Genomic DNA, 20108 nt, shown 5'->3' on the forward strand with positions numbered 1-20108 from the left:
GGCTCACACCATAGCGCGCACTCTCTTTTCAACAGCTGGCAGCCTCCTTTAAGGCAGGCGAGTGCTCACGCCTGAAAAAGTTTCAGAAACTTCTCCGTGTCATGGCAGCCGCTTCGTCAGTACTCTGTATGGGACTACTGTGTATGCGCCCACTGCAACACTGGCTCAAGCTCCGTGTGCCAGCCTGTGCATGGCGGTCAGGCAGCCTGCGAGTCATGGTGAATCACGGTTGATTCCCTGGCAGGCTCAAGACTGGTACCTCGAGGGCGTGACCGTGGGGGTGATTTCCACATGGAAAGTGGTTTTCACAGACGCCTACAACCGAGGTTGGGGAGCGTTGCACGAGGGCAAGCCTGTCTCCGGCCTCTGGTCGAGCATGGAGCAGAGCTTACATATCAACTGCCTGGAAATGAAAGCAGTGTGTTTGGCCCTCAAAGCATTTCTGCCAAACGTCAGGGGGCACCAGGTGTTAGTCCGTACAGACAACACGTCAGTTGTGTCATACATAAACCACCAGAGCGGTGTCAGGTCGGGCAGCCTGTACGCCCTGGAAAGGGACCTCCTCATGTGGGCGCAAGCCATTCTGAGCTCTCTGAGAGCAGCACATATCCCTGACATTCAGAACACGGATGCAGATATGCTGTCACGGGGCAACACTCCTCTAGGCCAGTGGTCCCTGAACCCTCAGACGGTGCGTCTGATATGGAGGATGTTTGGCAAGGCCGAGATCGACCTTTTCGCCTCAAGGGAAAACACTCACTGCGCAGTGTTCTTCTCGAAGGACAGGGATGCGCTTGCCCATCACTGGCCCAGCCTCCCCCTTTATGCATTTCCCCCTGTTTCAATGATTCCCCAGGTCATCGAACGGGTCAGGAAGAGCGGATGCCCAGTCCTCCAAATTGCATTTCCCCCTCTGGAAATCCAGACCATGGTTTCCAGAGCTGGTTCAAATGACAGGCGAGGTTCCGTGGCCTGTTCCGTTGAGGAAAGATCTCCTCACGCAGGTAAACGGGACGATATGGCATCCGCGACACGATTTATGGGCACTCCATGTGTGGCCCCTCAACGGGTACCCAGGGACCTTCCTGACAAGGTCCTAAACACGATCACTGAGGCCAGGGCCCCTTCTACTAGGTGCCTGTATGCTTTGAAGTGGTCAGTGTTCTCCAGCTGGCGCTTGGACAAACACTTTGAACCCATGTCATGCGAGTTACCAGTGGTGCTCTCCTTCCTACAGGAGCTGCTGGACGCGGACAGGACCCCGTCCACGCTCAAAGTATATGTGGCAGCCATTGCAGCTTATCATGCTCCGGTGGCTGGCCAATCGTTAGGAAGAAATGACTTGGTAGTACGGTTTCTGAAGGGAGCAAGGAGGATTAACCCCTCCAGATCTCTGTCTGTGCCATCATGGGACCTCTCCACGGTCCTTCGGGCCCTGAAGGGTCCACCATTTGAACCGCTCCAGTTGGTTGATCTCAAATTACTCTCGCTGTAGACTGCTCTCCTGTTGGCACTGGCATCTATCAAGCGAGTGGGAGATCTGCAGGCGCTCTCTATGAGCTCCTCCTCTTTGGAGTTTGGTGTCGGTGACTCGAAGGTCATCCTCAAACCCAGACACGGTTATGTGCCTAAAGTGCTTTCAATGCCATTTAGAGCACAGGTTATCACATTGTTAGCTCTTCTCCCTTCCACGGAGGTTGGGGAGGCTAATCTACTCTGTCCTGTCAGAGCAATGAGAATATATCTGGAGCATTCTGCGTCGTTTAAGACATTCAGAACAGCTCTTTGTCTGCTTTGGTGGTCGATCCAAGGATCTAACCCTGTCACGAAGCAAAGGCTATCCAGATGGATAGTAGATGCCATTTCTTTGGCATATACCTCAGTGGGTCAGGCTTGCCCTATTGATTCTAGAGCTCATTCGACTAGAGGCATGGCCACGTCTTGGGCTTGGTCTTATGGGTTTCCTTTTCAGGATATTTGTGCGGCGGCCGGCTGGTCCTCGCCTTCTACATTTATGAAATTCTATAATATGGAGGTACCTTCCCTGCAGGCAAAGGTCCTTTCTGTATGATTTAGACCTGACAGGTGTCTGGTCTTATCTACATGTTATGTCAATGTCATAAGCACACATTAATTTCATTATAAAACCCGCCTCTGGCCGGTTGTAATATCCCTTATACATAAAAGACCCGACAGTGTCCGGTCTTACTGGTGTATTAGGTTGAGTATGGATGTATGAGCATTACATCCATACGTCCTGAGAGTTAGGGAACGAGTATTGCGTAGCCAGCCGCACTGAGTACATGGCAGTATGTCGCTTCAGTCGATGTAACCTGCTATAATGGCTATTTTGCGGGCTAATATAGGTCTGGCCACGCCCCCTTGCCACAGCACAGCCAATGAGTGAGCTAGACACTCACTGTGCTAGCTGTGCAGCTGCAAAATGCGTTTTACATTTTAGGCTTCAGAATTTTGAGGAAAAGTCCACTATAGTTACGCAATACTCGTTCCCTAACTCTCAGGGAACCAAGGTTACGATAGTAACCGAGTACGTTTTCCACCATGTTTCTCACTGACATACCCCTAACTTGCAAACTAACTTGCAAACAAATTTTACAACTAAACTTATGTTTAATGTTTGCCTCCTCCTTCCCTGAACTTGAAATTTGTTACAGTTATGTTTGATCACTTAAAGGGATCCCTTAAAGGGATTCACCCAAAAATGAAAATTTGTCATCATTAACTCATTCTCATGTTGTTCCAAACCTGTATTAGTTTCTTTCTTCTGTTGAACACAAAAGAAGCTATTTTAAAGAATGTTGGTAACCACACAGTTGATGGCACCCATTGACTTCCACAGCATTTTTTTCCTACTATGGACCAGAAGAACGTTCCTGGGTACATATAGAAGACATTCTAGATCCCAATCTACTCACCTCTTTCCATACCTCACATCCAGATCGTCCAGCCCCCCGTGCTGAGGCCGGCCGCCTCATCGTCAAGGTCCTCGGCCCTCTTGAACGGGCCGTGGGGGGGGGGGGGGGTACTGTCATGGATACACCAGGTTCCACCGTCACTCCCTCACAACGATCACTGTCACCCTAGTACTAATCACCTGCACCTGTCACTCTTCAGCCATGGACTACTTAAACACAAACCTCAGTCACATTCATTGTCTGTTCTCCCAAGTGGATACAAGACTAACGCTCTATGATCTACTTATCTGTGGACGATTTATCTAAGAAGATTCCAATTTCTACTCCAGCGTTCCACAATCCTCCACTCTATCGTCTCCCTCCTTCATCTCCGTGCACTTCCCGTCTCTGTGGATTCTCTCCTACCAGCGGCAACTGAGGTGTGTGCATACCATCCATTCCCTTCGTTCATTCCCCACTCAGCTATATTAAAGAAAAGACTGTTACTTTCAGCCTCCATATCATCATCGCTCAGTGGTCTGTTTGATTCTGATACCTGTCTGTTCTGACTCTCTCTGCTGCATCAATTAACTTGTGTATAACTGCTCTCCCGTCGTGCTCTCTGAGTCTGCATATTATTACAGTCATCTTGTGGCCCACAGAAATTTGCTGAGGACCCCTTGTGAGCTCCAGCTCCCTGGTTGAGAACAACTTGTCTAATGTTTGTCTCTGTGTTGAGGCACAACCTGGGCTCAAGAGATAGTGGATCTTCTGCTGCACAATGGAGATGCTGAGGTGTGCAAGAGAGCGCCGACAGCTGTCCGTATTCCATTTCTGGAAATTTGCGCTCCTCCACCTATACCATCAGGTACACATTTCTGTGCATGCTTCATCTATATTATCACAAGGTTTTTGTTATATGACGAATGTGTCAGTGCACCTGTGTCTACACCACTCATGTCTTGAACATATTTATCTTTTATGCTTCATATAGGGCTTGACTTACTTAGACAGATGAAACCACCGAGAGTAATCAAAACTCACTTGCCCATTCAACTAGTGCCTAAAGGATTCTGGGAAAATAAATGCAAGGTAATAATGTAATTAGAATAATAAAGTATACTTTTGATCATTTCAAATACAAGGTCAAATTTGGGTTTAGTTTCATTCTTCCTATCCAAAGCAAAAGATAACAAAATGACCTGTCTCTAGAGTGTACTGGTAATAGGCACTCAGCAATATAATGTGAAAACCCCTTGATCTGCCTCTGACCACAGAGTACCACAAATCCTGCCTGCTTTTCCCCAGGTCATCTATATGGCCCGAAATGCTAAGGATAACCTTGTAAGCTACTTCCACTTTGATCGTATGAATCTTACCCAGCCAGAGCCAGGACCTTGGGATGGATACATTCACAAGTTCATGAGGGGGCAATGTGAGACAAAACTATTTATTTAAATAAATAATTCACCCAAAAATGAATATCCTGTCATCATCTAATCCTCTTCATTTTGTTCCATACCTGTGACTTTTTGTTTTCTGCAAACAACAATAAAGAAAATATTTTGACAAATGTTTCAACCATTTCAACTGACAGTGTTCCATTTTTGTGGTGAACTATCCCTTTAGAATCATGTAGAATGTAATATAATCTAGAATCTTTGGTTACTCTGTACTCTAATGTTTTTACAGTAGGTTGGGGCTCTTGGTATGACCATGTCAAAGGTTACTGGAAGGAATGCAAGGAAAAGAATATTCTCTACATGCTCTATGAGGACATGAAGGAGGTATAGTTTTAGTCCAGCATATCCTTTCATTCCTGTCATTTTGCTAAAATCTGATTTATCTGTTATTTTATATCCCCTTTTTTTTTTTTTTTTTTTTGACTCTCTTGTATCTATGTTTTTCTCTTTTCCTCTCACCAAGAATCCTCTTAGGGAGATTAAGAGAATCATGCACTATCTGGACCTGTCTGTTTCGGAGGATGTCATAGAAAGGATTGTGCAGTTGACATCCTTCCAAGTCATGAAAGACAATCCAATGGCTAACTACTCCTACATCCCAAAACCCGTGTTTGATCATTCTATTTCTGCCTTCATGAGAAAAGGTTAATATAAAACCATACTAGAAATTCCTTAGTATTAGGGGTGTGACAATGCACTTAGCTCATGAGACGAGATGATAAATGATATTGGGTTCACCAGAACGAGACGAGACAATATTTTAACGCTATTTTTAAAGAAATCTTCAATGATGAAAGAAATTCAATTTAAAATTGTTTTTTATTTGACTGAAAGTCACAAAATGCAAAACAATGCAGGTGCATTTTGAAATGTTTGAACTAATCTTCAGTTCTACTTTCTGAGTATGAATTATAATATGCTGTAAAAGACAAAACAATATAATGCACGCACTGTAAAAGGTTTTGTAAAAGTCCATTGCAGCATAAAGAACAATTAGCCTACAGCAAGATAAACATTTTAACAATTTTACAGTTTTAATTTACTGTTGCAATCCAAATAGTTGTCTATGTTAGCTAACATATTTAGCTAAAAAGTTAACGCGTCTTCCTGTGTTTAATGTTCTTTGTAGTTTGTTGTGGACAACAGTATAGAAGCTAAGAGAAATCCAGCAACACTTGTGGTGAAGAGAACTTAGATTATTCATAAAAAAAAATACTGATGTGTTTCGGCTTGAGAGCCTTCCTCAGGGTATAGAACAGACAATACATGAACATTTTAAAAACATTTCCATATTAAAGGAGTAGTTCACTTTAAAATGTAAATTATCCCATGATTTACTCACCCTCAAGCCATCCTAGGTGGATGACTTTCTTCTTTCAGATGAATACAATCGGAGTTATATTAAAAAATATCCTGGCTCTTCCAAGTATTATAATGGCAGTGGATTGCAACTAACAGGTTGAAGCTCAAAAATGTGCATCCATCCATCGTAAATGAACTCCAAAACGGCTTCTGTGGGTTAATGAAGGCCTTCTGAAGCAAAATGATGAGTTTGTGTAAGAAAAATATTCATATTTAACGTTACAAAGTCAAATTCTACCTTCCGGACAAACAAACATACACAGTCTACTTGCCCCTAATGTGCAACTTATGAAATATATGACGTCAGAAGCGTAGTGCGTCATGGCGTAGCGTAAATATCAGCAATACGTCGCATAACTTGCATAAGTTTTGCTCTACACTTAAGTGGAATCCGTATGTTCGTTTGGCCGGAAGCTAGTTGTTTTACTTTATAAAGTTTTAAATATTAATATTTTTCTTACACCAACTCATCGTTTTGCTTCAGAAGGCCATTTCTGAATGGCCACATTTTTGAGCTTCAATCTGTTAGTTGCAATCCCCTGCCATTATAATACTTGGAAGAGCCAGGATATTTTTTAATATAACTCCGATTGTATTCGTATGAAAGAAGAAAGCCATATACACCTAGGATGGCTTGAGGGTGAGTAAATCATGGGATAATTTTCATTTTAAAGTGAACTACTCCTTTAAGCTTATTTAATCAACTCGATGTTTTTAGCCCCCAATGGCTCCTTCCAGGCAGCTAACCCTAACCTCAACCTTAAACCTACCCATCCCCTCGCTGCCTGGAAGGCGCCGTTGGGGGCTAAAAACACCAAACACCATATCATTCAGTATTAGGGAAGCAAAAGGAAATTCACAACAGCTGACTAGCTCCACCCACAACGTCATATTCCATTGAAAGGAATTAGGCTTGTTTGAGATGAGCAAAATCTATGCAGAACCGATCACTGGTGATCACTGCGAGATGCATGTCGGGTCCACTTTTAGACACGCACTTGCAAACTTCCCTAAGCACTTCCCCTTGAGGGAATCCTTGCCGCCATTTTGAAGTGCGTTCCACTTTGTGAAGTGGACGAGGGAAGTTTATATGGTCAGACCCTTGCTCCCTTTGACCGAGGGAGCAAGTCTACTTCATATGTACACTTCTTCAGGCAGCTCCATATACCACAATGCAACACGATTGTGACGTCAATGCATATTGCGTTTAATTTACCCCACCACAAATAACTCTGAGATATATATATATATATATATATATATATATATATATATATATATATATATATATATATATATATATATATATACTCACCTAAAGGATTATTAGGAACACCTGTTCAATTTCTCATTAATGCAATTATCTAATCAACCAATCACATGGCAGTTGCTTCAATGCATTTAGGGGTGTGGTCCTGGTCAAGACAATCTCCTGAACTCCAAAACTGAATGTCAGAATGGGAAAGAAAGGTGATTTAAGCCATTTTGAGCGTGGCATGGTTACGTGAGCATAAGCAAAAACGTACATCCGAGTGAACGAGACGGAAGGAAGTTAGCGAATGAAGGGCATGACAATTTTTGACTGAAACACAGCCCCGGTTATAAATGTGTCCGAGTGAGGTCCGACTTGCTCAGATGTCATGCTGACATGTCAAAAAACTCTTGCGACGCAAAGCGGACTTGTCGGATTCTGCAGTTGCACGCAGTTGATCATCTCCACCGACTGCGCTGATCAAAAGCACGATGGGAAATGACTTACTGACGACACAGCTTAATGCTCATTGGTTTAAACCAGGGGGGAAATGTTTCATAAAAAATTGAAGCTTCCCTGGGCGCCGCCATTGATTAGCAGACCCTCACCTGCTGTTAACATTCCATTGACTCCCATTCATTTTGGCGTCACTTTGACAGCGAAAAACTTTACATCTGAGGTGTTTAAAGACTCCATTTGTCTATTATTTATTTCTAAAGAAACACGAAAATGTATAAAAGGCTCCATTACCTTGTATCTTACGTTATGGCCCCGTAGAAGCAGTTTTTGTAAAAATAGGCTAACGATTGCGTCATAACCACGCGACTCTCTGTCGCACAGTGGAGAAATTACCGTATGGACCTTCTGTTAGAAGCTCGCGGGCAATCGGGGGGACGTGGAGGAAAAATTACAAAATAATTAATCAGAATACGTAGCAAAAGTTGCTCCTGCTCCTAGCTCATGGACACCTCCTACTCACACTCTCCGTCTCTGCAAGTTTCAGAAGGGAATGATTCAGATTTCTCTTGGCACAGCTACTAGAAGACAGACAGGTTGCTCACGTCACATCTACGTCGTCAAGCTCAGTTTGAGTCTGCGCAGTACGCTCAGCCATCAGGAAGTGAGTGCTTCTAATTGACTTCACCTTTCTCCGTTTTCTCTGTGTCCATTTCTTTTACTGTCCATGGTTTAAACAACTGTGATTTAAACAACTGTGATATAGGCCTATTGATCTCTTTTCAAATGTTTGATTTTAAAACTCTGATATCATGTTTTATGTGTATAAATTATGTGTGAATATTCCCAAGCTTTCTGAGAGTGCGATCTCTATATGGGTTATGTGATGTCATTTTTATAAAAAAAATATAGGCTATAAAAAACTCGTGTCTGTATTAAAGAAAAAAAAGATTGATAAACACGTATTTGGAAAGGAATGAAATAGCAAGTAGGCTTCTTTGGGTGTCTTGTTCATTAAATTTATTTTCATATAAAAAAAAGCAACAGAACTTAAATTACATCCAGTGTATTAGCAACACTGTGCACAAGTGTAAATCCTGTGAATCCCGGGATATCCGTCTTTGGTCTCACAGGTGTCAGATCAGATCCACTGCGAGAAGAGAGATCTGTCCGGTTTGCCTGCCCTTTTTTCACTCCTCCCCTCACTGCAGCCGCCTACTCTCGACTACATTTCAGGCGAGGCAAGGCGCATCTCAAACAAGCCTATTAGTTAAAAGGGTTAATGATCAAGATTAAACAATCAATGAATCAGAATACATCCTTATCAAATTGGCATGTCTTAATCAATCATTGTAAGGGATTCAATCAGCAAACATCAAGGTAACAACTTCCATTTAAAAACACACCAGAGCCATAGCTATAATACATTACAATACAACAGTGAAATATAGTTTAGCTGTCATTAGAAACCACTCATGGCAGTTGAGCAATCAATTATTTGGAGGCTCATGCAATAAGAAATGATATAAAGCATATTGTGTTCAAAATTAATGAATAAGTATGTTTGTTTTCACAGGAGAGGTCGGTGACTGGGTTAACCATTTCACCCCAGCTCAATCCAAGGTGTTTGATAAAGACTATGCAAACCAAATGAAAGATGCAGACATTCCTTTCCGCTTTAGCCTCCATTTATAATTTGTGCAACATTAAATATATAATATCACATGCTATTCAACTGATCTCTTCAAATTACAAAAATGTATTACAGAAAATAACCTTTTTTTTTTCTTTTTTTTTCTCAGAGCAAATTAAATTTCAGCATTTCTATAAAAGTTTAGACCTATATCAGACTTAGACACTTAAACTATAATTTATAATTTATAGCTTGATTCATTTACAGTTAAGGTCAAGACAATTAACAGGATGGAAATAAAGAGCTAACGTTAGCATGCATTGTTCAGTGAGGGACTGAGAGATGGAGGACATGATGGTGTCCAATCTAAGGTTATTTAGATTTTCTTTATAACCATTTTTGAAATGTTGATATTATCATGCAGATACTCTGTATTGTTATCTAACTGGATGTAATGTTTTAAATTTACACAAACCAATATTAAACTTCACATAAATAATCAAATCCATTAATGTTTATGTTGTTTTCCTCTCTGAAAATGATATTGCTTTTTGGAGGATGATGACCTGTGGTAAGCAAAGGGCAAAATGGATCGCTGGGTCCTACCACCTTGGTGAAAACTTGCTGGGACCCGAGGGATATGCCTCTTGCAAAAGCTTCAGCAGATACCATTGGGGAACAGGCTTTGAGCCCATAGGTGATATCTTTTCCCTTCAGATTTAGTCACAGAACATCACTGGAACAGAACAATACATCCACACAGAGCAAACTTGAACTAATATAAACTTCTTTTTACGATTAATTTTCACACTTTTATCATGTAGTGACCGGTGGTGTTGTAAATACCTAAAGAGTTACATATGCCAAGTAAGCATACATGTAAGTGACTACATGTGGTGTGATAGAACTTCAAAACCCTAGGCGTAGTTGTCTATAGTAACATGAAAGCAAATAAGAAGAACCTGTCAAAATCTAGAACTCTTGATTAGTTTGATTCCATAATAACCCAATGGAAGTGCATATTGATTATCTGGAGGGATGGCTACACGAATAAACAAGGTAAGCAAAGTGGCGAAATGGATCGCTGGGTCCTACCACCTTGGTGAAAACTGGCTGGGACCCGAGGGGTATAAATGCCTCTTGCAAAAGCTTAAGCAGACACCATTGGGGAACAGGCTTTGACCCCATAGGTGATATCTTTTCCCTTCAGATTTAGTCAAAGAACATCACTGGAACAGAACAATACATCCACACAGAGCAAACTTGAACTAATATAAACTTCTTCTTACAATTAATTTTCACACTTTTACCATATAGGGAACAATGGTGTTGTAAATACCTAAAGAGTTACATATGCCAAGTAAGCATACATGTAAGTGACTACATGTGGTGTGATAGAACTTCAAGACCCTAGGCATAGTTGTCTATAGTAACATGAAAGCAAATAAGAAGAACCTGTCAAAGTCTAGAACACTTGATTAGTTTGATTCCATAATAACCCAATGGAAAAAATGCTAAGCAAGTGCATATTCATTATCTGGAGGGCTGGTGTTACAAACTCTTATGAATTGCAAGGTCAGAAGAGGAAACATTGAAGTCATGACACTATTTGGTGTGGTGAAGGTGGCAAAAGACAACATGGCAACAAAATAAGGCGGAAAAAGATAATTTATTATACATAAGTGAAATAACTATACCAAGAAAAAGATAATGATAATAATAATAATAATAAGAATAAGAATAATGATAAATGAATATAAAAAATAAAAAAAAATAAAAAAAACAACAACAAGCGGCTTTACAGATCAAAAAGATACTAGAAAGATAAATAAACCAAGAGTAATGGGAGGACGCAATTAGTGAAGCCAAAGAAATGAAAGTAACAAAACAAAACTCGTTCTAACTCGTAGTTAGACCTCTTACCTAACTAATAAACAAAAGAAAAGAAAAGACAACCACTCTTCGGCGTCACACGCCCTAACTTCCTTACTCTGTCTCACAAACAAAACATACAGGGATTATGCATTCACTTCCTTACCTGATGTTCTATACAGATCGAGTTACCTACGTGTTTGTAATGTAGGTCACGTGACATATAACTGTCCTCTTCCTGCTCAGCTACTGTTCGGACGCTCTTGCTTACTGCTCCGCGCTTTGCTCTATCGCTTTTACATTTATCTCCTATTTTTTTATATTTTATTTCCTTTATTTTATTTCCTTTTATCACCTAATTTTAACTTCAGCAAATCAGCATAGTGCTCATACGACAAAGTTTAGATTACTACAAAAACTGAGAATTCTTTTACCCGACCAGCTTACGTTCCGGGAAAGAAAAACACAACTGCCTCAAGGATAAGAGAAAATGCCTCTTCTGGAATCTTCTTGCTGCACTAACTGCCACAGACTTTTACAAAGGATTGCAGTTCTTGAAACAAAGTTACTTTCGAGACCACCAAACCAGACGGAGCACACAACAGAGCTTCATCATGGACACCCTCAGAATACCGGTGAGTCCCATGAAACTAGTGCTCCTCGACAGGTAGAGAAACAAGCCGATCGACTTACTAATCGATGGCACACACAGGGAGCGAGACCCAAAGGCACTCGAGACATCAGATTGTCACGAGCATCACATATTGCCGCAGTAGCATCCTCTACCCCAGATACAGCTCTGACAAGGATTGCAAACACTGGTCTCCAACCACCGCCTATACATCTTGAGAACAGATTTGAAGTGCTAATGAATGTAAATGAGGAATCCCCAAATGTGATGAATGTGATCGAACACAGACTGAATGGGCCAGTAACTAACACTGATGCTAACTGGCGCTCAAGGTCGAGCAGACAGCGGCACTCAGCTCAGAGTGCTGCCGAGCCCAGGACTCTGATAGTGGGGGACTCCATAATCAGAAACATTAGCAGCAGGGATATAACTACGTGCTGCCTTCCACAAGCAACAACTTCTGATATAAACAGGGAACTTCAGAACATTCTGATGAAACATAAGACTGCAAATCGACTCATCATTCATGTGGGGAAGAATGATATTCATAAAGAGCAGTCAGAACTCCTTAAGAAGGATTTCCATGAACTTTTTGAAAGACTAAAAAGACTGACAGTTCAAACATTCATCAGTGGACCTCTCCCAGCAAGAGGAACAAACAGGTTCTCACGGTTACTTGGGCTTAATACATGGCTGCAAAAAACCTGCAATATAAAAGGAGTGAACTTCATTGACAATTTCAATCTTTTCTGGAGTCAGAGACAACTTTTTCATCGGGATGGCCATCACCCAAACAAACTTGGTTCAAGAGTGTTAAAGGACAATATCTACTTCTCCCTCAATCATCCTTCTGCAGTGTGTGTCAATCAACTCAATCTGAACGGCACACACACACCTGGACACAGTATGAATGACCACGGGACTTCACTACAGCAAAATGGACACGATAACACCACTCCGCCACAACAACCTGTGCTCACGGACACAATCTCAGAACTGCTTGAAGATTCAGCACCCAAGGACAACTTCCTGGAAAACAGCCAGGGAAGCCAGGACAGCGTATTACAGCCTCCGATAACACCAGAGCAACAGCCCCTTTCACCAGACACGTTATCCCTCTCTCCAGCAACTCCACTCCTGTGCTTCTCACAGAAAATGGAAGAACTGGTGTATGCTGGAACCAGACTATCCCACTCTTTTGCTGCAAGCCCCCAGATACCTACCAAAAAACGACAGGCACCACTACCACCCGCATCAAAGCCTGCACCAAAGCCTGCGGGCCCAGCTCACCCTCCCCCTCCTGTGAGAGCTCTTCGGCCTCTGCCACAACGCCAGGGCCCACACCCTCCTCCATCTGCTCGAGGTGAACCAAAAACAACTGATACCAGCTCTCAGTGATATGTGTCGGGTCCCCGTTTTGATAACAGTAACTTTCTAAAATGTTTACAGAACAAACGGGAACCCAGTGTGCCTGTATCTTTCTCTATTGCTGTTCAATTACAAGATAGAAAGTCTAAGGCCTTCAATAGCCGTACAGCAAACCTAACTAATCTGGAGCCTATTACACGTCAAACTAATATTGCTGTGGGGAAAAGTAAGACTGTTAAGTTAGCACTCTTTAACATCCGCTCACTTAAAAATAAATCACTTCTTGTCAACGACTTAATAACCACAAACAATCTGGATTTTATGCTTCTGAATGAAACCTGGCTAGAAGACAGCTGCAGTGCAACAATCCTCAATGAAGTAGCCCCTCCTAACTTTACTTTTATGAGTGTCTGCAGAGCTGTTAAGAGAGGTGGGGGTCTAGCTGCTCTTTTTAAAGATATCTATCAATGTAAGCAAATATCATTTGGGAATTACCTGTCTTTCGAATATCTGGGTATTGTGTTAAATGGTGCTCCACGCATTTTACTTATCATTATTTACAGGCCTCCAAAATACTCTCCAGCCTTTGCTGAGGACTTTACAGAACTGTTATCAACAATTACATCAGAGTTTGACTGTTTTGCCATTGCTCGAGATTGTAACATCCACATAGATAGTGCAGAGAATAATATGGCGAAAGAAATCAAAAGTGTTTTAAAAACATTTGATCTGACTCAACATATACATGGACCCACACACAATCGTGGACACACTCTAGATTTACTTATCAGTAAGGGTCTAAACATTTCATCGATTGTTATTAAGGATGTAGCACTGTCTGATCATTTCTGTATTTTCTTTGATATATTGATCTCTCCTGCCACTGAAGCTAGATCTGTGTCTGTCAAGAAGAGATGCTTAAATGAGAACACTAGTGTACTATTTATGAACGCTGTATCCTTAACACCAAGTATATCTGCTGACTCTGTTGATTTTCTCCTTGATTCTTTTAACTCAAAAGTTAAAAGTGTAATTGATGATATTGCTCCTGTGAAAGTCAGGAAGAAGAGTGGCAGACAAAAAGCACCTTGGAGAAACTCAACAGCAGTGCAAAATATGAAAAGACAATGCAGAAAAGCAGAGCGCATGTGGCGGAAGACAAAACTTGTAGTCCATTATAACATCTACAAAGACAGCATCCATGCTTTTAATATGGAACTAGGCAAAGCTAGACAGACTTTCTTCTCAAATATTATAAACAGTAATTTAAACAACACACGCACTCTTTTTGCTACTGTAGAGAGACTGACAAACCCCCCAAGCCAGATTCCCAGTGAAATGCTCTCAGACAACAAGTGCAGTGAGTTTGCTTCTCTCTTCTCTGAGAAAATCAATAATATCAGAAAGGTGATCAGCACATGATCAGTGATCAGTTGCCCTGGGGTCAGACAGATCAAACCACCTGAGAAAGTAGTTACTATGTCTGATTTCAAAGAAATTGATGGCAAAAGTTTGGAAGAAACCGTACAGCACCTTAAAACATCAACCTGCGCTCTTGACACACTTCCCTCATCATTTTTCAAAAGTGTGTTAAACAGTTTAGAAGCAGATCTTCTAGAAGTGGTAAATGCCTCACTTCTCTCTGGGAGTTATCCAAACTCCCTGAAAACTGCAGTTGTCAAGCCCCTCCTGAAAAAGAACAATCTGGATAAGACCATATTAAGCAACTATAAACCGATCTCAAATCTTCCTTTCATAGGCAAGATCATTGAAAAAGTTGTCTTCAATCAGCTGAACAAATTCTTATGCTCGAATGGATACTTTGACAATTTTCAATCTGGTTTCTAACCGCACCACAGCACAGAGACAGCGCTCATAAAGATAATAAACGATATTCGCTTAAATACTGATTCAGGCAAATTATCAGTGCTGGTACTACTCGACCTCAGTGCTGCATTTGACACTGTCGATCATAACATACTTCTTGACAGGCTGGAAAACTGGGTGGGGCTTTCTGGGATAGTCCTACAATGGTTCAGGTCATACTTAGGTGGGAGAGGTTATTATGTGAGTATAGGAGATCATAAGTCTGAGTGGACATCCATGACATGCGGAGTCCCCCAAGGCTCAATTCTTGCGCCACTCCTGTTCAACCTGTATATGCTCCCAATGAGCCAAATAATGAGAAAGAACCAAATTGCTTACCACAGCTATGCAGACGACACACAGCTCTACTTAGCCCTATCGCCTAACGATTACAGCCCCATTGACTCCCTGTGCCAATGCATCGATGAAGTCAACAGTTGGATGTGTCAAAACTTTCTTCAGTTAAACAAAGACAAAACTGAAGTCATTGCGTTTGGAAACAAAGATGAAGTTCTCAAGGTGAACGCATACCTTCACTCTAGGGGTCAAACAGCTAAAAATCAAGTCAGGAATCTTGGTGTGACATTAGAGTCAGACCTTAGTTTCAGTAGTCATGTCAAAGCAATAACTAAATCAGCATACTATCATCTGAAAAATATTGCAAGAATTAGATGCTTTGTTTCCAGACAAGACTTAGAGAAACTTGTGCATGCTTTCATCACCAGCAGGGTGGATTATTGTAATGGACTCCTCACTGGCCTTCCCAAAAAGACCATAAGACAGTTGCAGCTCATACAGAACGCTGCCGCCAGGATTCTAAGCAGAACCAGAAAATGTGAACATATCACACCAGTCCTCAGGTCTTTACACTAGCTCCCAGTTAAATTTAGGATTGATTTTAAAGTATTATTACTGGTATATAAATCATTCAATGGCCTAGGACCAGATATGCAGATATGCTCACTGAATATAAACCCAGCAGATCACTCAGATCACTAGGATCATATCAGCTAGAAATACCAAGGGTTCACTCAAAGCATGGTGAGTCCGCTTTTAGCTATTATGCCAGCCGCAGCTGGAACCAGCTTCCAGAGGAGATCAGACGTGCTCCTACAATAGTCACTTTCAAATCCAGACTCAAAACCCATCTGTTTAGCTATGCATTTAATGAATGAGCACTGTGCCAATGTTCGTCCGACTGTTTGTACTGTACTGTATTTTATTTTTTATTCTTCTTAACTGTTTTAATTATTCTTATTTCTTGTTATTATTTTAATTTCTTCTATGTAAAGCACTTTGAATTGCCATTGTGTATGAAATGTGCTATATAAATAAACTTGCCTTGCCTTGCCTTGCCTTGCCTCTTAACTCTATACTCTTTCCGTAACATGCCAAACAAAAATCAAAACTGAGCAAGATTGCTAGAACCTAGATAAACTTCAAAGTGCTGTAGCGCAAGCAACAGAGCTAGTGCTTCTTTCTCAATCGTAGAATAATTAAGCTGATGCTTATTAAACTTACGAGAATAATAACTAACAGGATGATCTATACCATTTTTATCTTCTTGAACAAGAACAGCTCCAGCACCAACGGCACTTGCATCGACTTCAAGCTTAAACGTGTGTGTACAGTCAGGGGCAACAAGAACAGGTGCATTACATAAAAGAGTCTTCACACAGTCAAAAGCATACTGACACTCCACAGACCACTCAAAAGATTTAGACGGGCTGAGCAACGCAGTGAGAGGATTAACAACTGTTGAGAAATTCTTGCAGAAACTGCGATAATACCCAGCCATTCCCAAGAACCTTTGTAACTCTCGTCGGGTGGTAGGAGCTGGAAATTCCGCAATAACCGTGACTTTAGCCTCCACTGGTCGCACTTGGCCCTGTCCAACCTCTTTACCGAGATAAGTGACCGTCCCCTGACCAAACTCACATTTTGCTAAGTTGAGAGTTAAATTAGCTTTATGAAGCCGTTCAAAAACTGTTCTCAACACACACACACATGTTCCTTCCAATCCACTGAATAAATAACCAGATCATCAAGATACGCACTGCAATTCGGTACATCAGCCAGGACGATATTTACAAGACGCTGAAAAGTTGCTGGAGCGTTTCTGAGACCGAAGGCCATCGATGTGTACTGAAGGAAAGTATCTGGAGTTACAAATGCTGAAATGTCTGATGCTTGTGGAGTCAGTGGTACTTGCTAGTACCCTTTAAGCATATCCAGCTTACTAACAAAACGTGCAGAGCCAATATTATCAATATAGTCTTCCATTCGCGGCAAAGGATAACTTTCTGGTACCGTTACGGCATTCACCTTACGGAAATCGGTGCAAAATCTAAACGTGCCATCAGGCACGTGCACAGGTAGGGCTCAACCTGTGCAGAGCACATGCCCTTTTTGCCCTCACACCCCGAAGTGCCCTTTTTTGGTGGTGTTTTTTTTTTTTTTTTTTTTTTTTTAATCAATGCTATTGGTCATCCTTTACGTCTGTCTGTCTGTTTTACAAATATTTAGCCAATGAAAGTTCTTAAACCGAGCTTGTGTAAATCTTATTCGATCCTCAAGCTGTCAGTAAGCTGATAACTCCGCCTCCTCCTGAATCAACTAAAGTTGCACAAGCAGCCACACAGTAGAAAGCAGCTGAACGAAGTTTTGCGAAGGGTAAATAAATATCTTGTTGTTTGAATAAGTACTACTAAACACTATAAAGGCTCATATTTTATTTATTTGATGACTCACTGACTGAGACATGTGGGACGTCGCCTGAGAGAGAGGTCTAGGTTAGCATTTGCCATCTAGTCATAGCCAATACATAGCCTAACACAAATAACTTAAATATCCTGTGCATACAGTAGTATTTCATCTTTTATAAAATGCGATTTTGGCCAAATGTATTTTACAACAGGAAAAACAACTATAGTTTGTAACCTGTTGATGAAAATGTAATGTGATACCGCCTGCGCCGTATTAATGACGGACAAAAAAAATGCACATTTGCACACATTCGCTGGTCAAAAACTATATATTGATAAGTAATACAACAACATATAATTTGTTTTTAACATCGGAAAATCATAACAGGTGCGCCCCCGCGCTGTTTCGTACTGGAACTTACACAAAGCGATCCTCATCACCTAGGTAACATATTTCTAAGAAATTTCTTCTTTGATTTATGATTGCTGATACACTTAATTTATTAACATTTAGGCTAATCATGTTATGGTAATAATATTCAATTATGGTTAATTCAAGGCTGTTAATATGCATGTATTCGCTATCTAGCTAATTTTTAATCTATATTATTCTATACTCTCCGCTCATCCTCACATGTATAAAATGTAGTAAAACATGGTTTTACTACAGTAATGTTGTAGTAGTAGTAACTAAAAAAAAAAAAAAAAAAAACATTACAGAAGATCACTGTGAAATCTTTATATTGTATCATGCAGAATGTAATTCATGATGTAATTCATTCCAAGGCTTCATTTATTTGATCCAAAATACAGCAAAAACAGTAATATTGTGAAATATTTTTAGTGAATAAGAGACCTTCAAGAGACCAACATCCCTTGTCCTCCACAGCACAGTATCAAATTTTTGCCAGGTAGGCGGATACATGTTGGATATAGTAAAGGTATGGCTATAGTTTCTTATAATCTGGAATTGATTTGGACATAATTACTCAAATTATATTTCAAAATAGTTTGTCAAAAATACTTGACTCATTGCTCTACCTTCCCCTCTTCTCAATGTCATACATAATCATGGTAACCAAATAATACAAATGAGCTAAACAGAATAGCTAAAAAAGAGAATATGAAGAGTTCAGATGCAAAAGCCTCTAAGTGCCATCTGAAAATTTCTTCTAGAATGATCATTTTTATCAAGCTCATATATTTAAGTTCAGTAATTTCACTTAAATGGCAATGAAAATTAGCTATTAATTGTCACTTAGAGGCTTTTGCATCTGAACTCTCTCTCTCTCTCTCTCTCTCTCTCTCTCTATATATATATATATATATATATATATATATATATATATATATATATATATATATTTATATATTTCTCTGCAAAGTTCATAAAAAAGTGCATAAAGTTCAATAAAAAAAAACAGAATTTTTTAGCTATTCTGTTTGGTTTTGTAAGCTAATTTGTATTATGTGGTTAACATGTTTATGTATGAGTCAAGTATTTTTGACATATATTTCTATAAATGCAATTTAAAAAAGAGGGAGTACACAAGAGCAACAGAAGGTTGCTGTTGTATTTAGGTTAAGAGGCCCTTAAAACCCTGTTTATCTATATTATCTATATTATTATTATGGTTGTTATTAATCGTGAATAAATCTAAAGCTTTTGAGACTATTATTTTGTGTTATTGAATTTGTCATGAAGACGTGACCATTTCTTCCTTTTATGTAGGCTTACTAAATAATTTTGATATAAAAAAAGGGAGGGGGGTGCTCTTTTTCAGTTTCAGCACATGCCCCTCAAAAGGTCTGTGCATGGCCCTGCGTGCCATCAGGTTTAGGAACGAGAAGACACGGAGAGCTCCAGGGACTACAACTAGGCTTGACCAAATCATTCTCCAGCAAGTAACTTACTTCCTGACGCATAATCTCTCTTTTAACTGCATTTACACGGTAAGCATGCTGCTTAATAGGACGAGCACCATCTATAGCAATATCATGCTGCAAAACATTAGTTTGTTTAGGAACATCACTAAACAGACAGCGAAAATCAGATATTACATTAACAATGTCAGTTTCCTGGTCCATAGTTAAATGATTTAGATAAGAGTGCAGATCATTTAAAATCTCTGAGTTGGCTAACCTTGCACACTGCTGAGGAGCATTGCGAAGCACGACACCATCTTCGTCAGCCCCTGAAATACCAGAAGGTGGTAACAGTTCCACAGCGACTGCGACAGAAGAGACAGCGGGCCCTGCAGTCTTCTCTGAAGCTTTGACCGCAGAACTCTCCCTGGCATGATAAGCTTTCAACATGTTTATGTGACAAACACGGGTTTGACGTTTCCTATCAGGTGTGTAAAGCAAGTAATCAGTTTCACTCATTTTCTGTTTCACCACATAAGGACCAAAGAAACGGGCCGACAAAGATGATCCAGGAACAGGCAAAAGCACCATCACTTCATCACCAGACATAAAAGAACGCGCAACGGCTTTCTGATCGTACTTGCGCTTCATACCTTTCTGAGCATTTGCTAGGGATTCTTTAGCTAGTGCCCAAGCAGTATGCAAACGATCACAAAATG

The 20108-nt window shown here is 40.6% G+C and overlaps 1 protein-coding gene across 2 annotated transcripts in view; it reads left to right on the forward strand.

Annotated features, from left to right (window-relative positions):
- The window catches only part of sult1st6 (sulfotransferase family 1, cytosolic sulfotransferase 6), a 136925-nt gene extending 127337 nt beyond the window's left edge, over window positions 1-9588 (forward strand). For both annotated transcript variants that reach the window (XM_081392131.1, XM_081392132.1), the window contains 6 exons: window positions 3655-3783; window positions 3910-4007; window positions 4224-4350; window positions 4608-4702; window positions 4842-5022; window positions 9025-9588. In XM_081392131.1, coding sequence (XP_081248257.1) covers window positions 3655-3783; window positions 3910-4007; window positions 4224-4350; window positions 4608-4702; window positions 4842-5022; window positions 9025-9143 — 749 coding nt within the window. In that variant the 3' untranslated portion in view covers window positions 9144-9588. The remainder of the gene's footprint in view (window positions 1-3654; window positions 3784-3909; window positions 4008-4223; window positions 4351-4607; window positions 4703-4841; window positions 5023-9024) is intronic.
- The last annotated feature ends 10520 nt before the right edge of the window (window positions 9589-20108 follow it).

The sequence above is a fragment of the Scardinius erythrophthalmus genome, assembly GCF_964197995.2.
Source record: "Scardinius erythrophthalmus genome assembly, chromosome: 18".
NCBI classification, from domain to species: Eukaryota; Metazoa; Chordata; class Actinopteri; order Cypriniformes; family Leuciscidae; genus Scardinius; species Scardinius erythrophthalmus.